The sequence below is a fragment of the Fulmarus glacialis genome, unplaced genomic scaffold (assembly GCF_000690835.1).
Source record: "Fulmarus glacialis isolate BGI_N327 unplaced genomic scaffold, ASM69083v1 scaffold23447, whole genome shotgun sequence".
NCBI lineage: Eukaryota > Metazoa > Chordata > Aves > Procellariiformes > Procellariidae > Fulmarus > Fulmarus glacialis.
Genome location: NW_009224113.1, coordinates 1 through 5,352, shown reverse-complemented (window position 1 = coordinate 5,352; position 5,352 = coordinate 1). Strand labels below are relative to the sequence as shown.

Below are 5,352 nucleotides of genomic sequence, written 5' to 3'. Positions count from 1 at the left end.
CGGGGAGGGGAGCCCGGTCGGGGTGCCCGGTGCTCTGCAAGCGCAGCCCCTTCCCCAGCCAGGACCCCAGCAGGGAAGAAACCGGCATCCCCCACCTTCCTCCCCCTTTTCCAGGTCTCTGTGGATGCTGCAGGGCTGCCCTTGCGCAGATTCCCCCCCACCCAAATGTCAGTGCGTCCCCTCTCCCCTGCTCCACTTGGCTGAGAGTGGGACTGGGACTGGGACCATGAGTGGGACTGGGAGCTCTGGGTAGCCCTGGGTTCAGGACTCAGCCGGCACCGGTGCCCCTGTAGCCACCCTGTTGGCCGTACTGGAGCTGATGGAGCAGCTGTAGGGCTTTTAATCTGCCCTGCAGCCGGAGCCCACCGGGTCCACGTACAGCTGGGCCACATCCTGCTGCGTTCTCAGGCAGGACGTGGTGCAGAGGTCTCAAGCAAATCCTAATTTTCATGGTCTCCTTGTGGGTTTCTTGTCCCTCCTGCCCCTCTCCGTGATGAATTCCCGGCCCCAGCTGCCTGTTTTGTTCCTGGCTCTTATGCCAGCATCTTTCCTTCATCCTCCTCCCCAGCCCTCTGTGCTTCTTCTGCTTTGGGTGGCCCTGTCTGGGGTCAGGGTCTTCGTACCAGGGGCCGTGCAGGGCTGGAGTCAGTCAGTCTTTGTCCTGAACCAACTGTCCTCCTCTGGGGGATCGAATCCGTTGGAAGGAAACCAGTGGATGGTTGAAACCAAGTTTCTGGTTCTACAGGAAAGGAGAAGGAATTGGACCCACTCGTTTTGGGATGGGAGCTCGGTGCCTGGTGACACAAAGGGAGAGCATCTCCCTCTGCTACGAGCTGAGCCATCCCTACTTGAAAATTAAGTTTTTCGGCTACAGCAGGCTTTTTCCTGCAATGGGTTTCTTGTGGTTCTTTCAGACAATGTGGGATGGAGACATTTGAAAATGAAAGGTATCCAAAATAATGGGCTGGACAAGCTTCCCGTTTCACAGTGGGTTCCCACCATCTCCTTACTTGGGAAACTGGGAAACTACCAAAGTGACTTCATCAGGCAATTCCCTCTTTGTCTATCCCCGCCCCCCGCCCCCCATTAAAAAAATCAATATTCTGGAGAAAGAGAGCAAAATCCCTAAAAATTCAAACTGGATTTCCAAAGAGACAACCTTCTGAAACATTTCCATGGGAAAACTGCGCCGCGAAGTGCAGGGAAGGGAGGAAGACGCTGGGCTCGCCTCTTGAACAGAGCCCCAAACCTGGTGATTTTCTTCTGGGATGGATTCTGGTGCACGGGACCAGCGAGGGATGGGAGCTGCAGGCAGGGATGCTGCGTTTGGGTTAGGTCCCCAAGGGTGGAGTGAAAGTAAGCCCCAGACTGCAGCCTGGAGGGGTTTTGGAGCGATCTGCAGCCGTTTCTGGGTGGCTCTCGCCATGCAAAGTGGGTGCAGCCCTCTGGTCCCACCAGGACGCTGGCAGAAGGTATTTGGACCCGCTCCATCCTGGCTCAGCCAGACCCATCCATTTGTCCCAAAAATGGTCCTTCACAACTTTTGCCCACTAGATTTCCAGGCATCTGACAGACCCCTATTATTCTGCCGAAGAGTTAATTGGGGCCACATGGTCCTCCGGGGATACGATGGCTGTGGGCAGCAATTAATACCCTAATCCAGCGCGCAAGCCCCATCACGCATATTAAAAGTGGGATTTTCCACATGGGGGTGGACAGGGCCAGTGGAGCCAGGGCTTGGGCAGCACACTTGCAGCAAAGCTGCTTAGATGTTAAGCTTTATTAAATGAGTCAGGCACGATGACAGGATTTGGGGGGCTGATTAACGTGAAACCCAGGCTGGTTTCTGCGGTGTGACTGTGTTCGTTATGGCAGAGGGAAACGAAGGTACAAGCAAATGTGCTCAGGTTAGAAGAGCTCAGGCCAGAAAATCTCCAAAAGCAGAGGACCTTTACTTTCAAGCTCTCTTTTGCTACCCCCAACGTGACAACCAAGGTTGAAGCCACAAGGGGAGGGACTCATGAGTGGGAATAAACCCAAAACTGAATTGTTGGAAGCCCTGAGCCCTGGAAAAGAGCTGCTGGGCCCCAGGAAGAGGCTTCAGTGGCTCCCAAAAAAATTCACCGGAAATTATTGCAGATAGATAAATAGATAGATGATGGATAAATAGATTCTGTAGGTACCATTGGTGGACAGAAAGCAGTTGATGCCTCTGGAAGGTGATTTTGTCCTCAGTTCCTAATGCCCTCAGCATGTTGAGCGACTCTCCTGCTGGAATTCCTTAACATCTCCTTGTGCCTTTGTTGCAGAGATCAGAGATGACCAAGACGTACACCAAGCCCAAAGAGATGGCAGAGCTTGTGAGCACCCAAGCCTGGATGGATGAAACGTTGAGCTCCAAAGATGAGCTGAAGGAAGAGGACAGCAGGCAAGGTCCTTTTGGATTGATGTCTGGCTTGAATGAAGAGCACGACAGCATCGAGGAAGAAGAGGAGGAAGAGGATGATGGCGAAAAGCCGAAGAGAAGAGGACCAAAGAAGAAGAAAATGACCAAGGTTCAGGGCCCGGCGGGTGAAGGCCAACGCCCGGGAGCGCACGCGGATGCACGGTCTGAATGATGCTCTTGACAACCTGAGGAGGGTGATGCCCTGCTACTCCAAGACTCAGAAATTGTCCAAGATTGAGACACTGAGGCTTGCAAGGAACTACATCTGGGCTCTATCTGAGGTGCTCGAGACGGGGCAGACTCCGGAAGGGAAGAGCTTTGTGGAGATGCTCTGCAAGGGCTTGTCCCAGCCCACCAGCAACCTGGTGGCTGGCTGTCTGCAGCTGGGATCGCAGACCTTGTTCCTGGAGAAGCATGAAGAAAAGTCCCCGGCGTGTGAATCGGCCATATCCAGCCACTCCTTCAGCTACCAGTCCGCAGGGCTCCCAAGTCCACCCTACGGGACCATGGAAACACATCTGCTGCATTTAAAGCCTCCGACCTTCAAGAGCTTGGTGGATGCTTCCTTTGGAAACCATCCCTCTGACTGCACCACACCCCCCTATGAGGGTCCCCTGACGCCGCCCCTGAGCATCAGCGGGAACTTTTCCTTGAAGCAAGATGGGTCTCCAGACCTGGATAAATCCTACACCTTCATGGCCCACTATCCCTCAGTCAGCCTGGCTGGAGCACATGGACATGCCTCTCACTTCCAAAACACAGTGCCCCGCTACGAGATCCCCATAGACATGAGCTATGAGTCCTACCCACACCACGTGGCCGGGCCTCAGCTCAACGCCATCTTCAATGAATAGCAAAGCAGAGTTAGACCCAAATTCTTGACGCAGAAAGAAGTTCAGCCGCGTCGTGGAGCTGTTTCTAGAACGGACACAACTGGAGCGAGGATATTGCCGCTACGGGGTGAGAGACTTCCGAGCATCTCTGCAGGACATCGCTGTGGAAGGTTCAGCCAGCCCTCCTGTCCTCTCCCAACAGGTCTGCACTGGTGCCACCTTGCTGATTTCTGAGCTGTCCCCAGGAGCCACGTGAACCCATCCCGAGCAGCCATCACTGAAAGCTGAGCTGTTGCCTCCTGCTCCTTCTCCCCTAGAGATGCTCATGAAGGTGGCTTCACCCTGCAGGACTTTCTGTCTGAACGCACTCCAGCACTTGGGATCATCCATTGCCAAGACGTTACGGCTCCTTTTCCTCCCTCCTTGGGGTGGTGGGGCGTGGGCACAACTCTGTCTCGCATCAGGTGGAGACAAACCCCTCCTGCCCTTTGGGATGACCAGTTTCCCTTCCACACACTCTGATGGGGTCATGGTTTTCCCAGTCCAGCTGTGGCCAGGTGGGCTGGCAGAGATGGGAATGATCTGGACCGCTTGCAGAAGACCAACACAGTTGCTCCTCCTTGAAGCTTCCCACCCAATGGAGAACCTTATCTTTGCTGCCACCATATCATTCATGGTCCAGCCAGGCTCAGAGCTTCTCCATGCTGGTCCCTCCACTGCTCTCCTCCCGCACTGAGCCCTGCTGCCCGTCCTCTCCTGAGCCTCAGACCTCGCCCGTGACCTATAACCACCATGAGATTATCAGCACACGGATCTTGAAACCTCGTTAAGGGACCGTTGATCCTTCAGAACACAAATATCCTGGCTGGAAGACCAGTTCTCAGCTGAACCCTTGCTCCTGACTAGGGCCACGTCTTCTTACGGTTTGTAGTGTTATTTATCATGATCTGTGTCCTGAAGACATCCTGCAAAAAGAAGTGTGTCTTAATTTCCTGTTTTATTTATTATTTACTGTTTGTGGGGGGTCTAATTTATTTCCTTCCATTTTACATGAAACGTGGAATGTGCTAAATAACCTCCTCATTTTCCAGTTGACTTCCAAGTGCTTAGTTGGAGTTAGCTTTGTGGAGACATGTGGGTTTTGCAGTGCTGTTGCTCCAGGATTATTTATTAGCCATTATTTATTTAATTTATTTTCTTCCTGCCCTCACGGTCTATTTTCTGGTGATGAAACCACGTATTTAACCAAGGGGTTACATATTTAATGTTGAACTACATATTTTACATTGCCGTTTCTTGGATTTTGGAGGCTGAGCGTTCCCGGCAGCTCCCAACTTGTCCCTTGTATTTCTATATAAGCAATAACTTTTAAAGGCTATGCAACTATTTTTGTTTTCAAGAAAATCCAGGCAACTATTTTTGATGTCCTACTGGCCTTGTGAGCCCGGCTGGCCAAACCTCCCTGTTTTGCAGAGGTGTTTTGTATAGAGTTGGGAATTTGGAGATGACTTGAGCTCCGGAGGTCCCTGCCCAGCCCCTGGGTCCTGGGGCTTCTTCCCTTTTGTACTGAGAGCAAATGTTTATCCTTTTGTAAAGAAAGCAGAATTGGGTTTTTAGCTCAAATAAAGTTGTGGTCTTGTTTCAAGCAGCGTTGCCCCAGGGCTGTTGTCTCCTTTTCCGTGGTCTTCAGCGTGGTGGTGGTGGTGAGGGGCTGCCTGGGGGGAACAAGAGGATCCGAACCCCCCCCGTGCTGGGGTCCAGCTGGGATCCCTGATCTTGGGGCTGGGCTCCGTGGGCTGCTGCTGGTGGCCAGTGTGGGCCATGGGACCAGCACTGGCCATGGGACTCCCTGGGAAGATCATCTCCAGAGGCATGGGGAGGGGGTGGGTGGTGGTGGGCTCGGCTGCGGGGCGAGGGTGGGTGCATCTAACATGGGGCTGCTGCTGGCTCTGCCCCGGGGCTCTGCCCGTCTGGCCCCGGCGTTCATGGGGTGCCCATCATGAACATACGTGCACGCATGTGTAGACAAACATGCACATAGTCAGACATGTGCTGCCTCAGACACGCACACAT

The 5,352-nt window shown here is 53.3% G+C and overlaps 1 protein-coding gene across 1 annotated transcript; it reads left to right on the top strand.

Annotated features, from left to right (window-relative positions):
- The first annotated feature begins 2,318 nt into the window (after nt 1–2,318).
- NEUROG2 (neurogenin 2) lies at nt 2,319–3,300 on the top strand. The gene is given in 2 exon segments (XM_009582057.1): nt 2,319–2,557; nt 2,559–3,300. Coding segments are annotated over 2 exon segments (981 nt in total).
- The last annotated feature ends 2,052 nt before the right edge of the window (nt 3,301–5,352 follow it).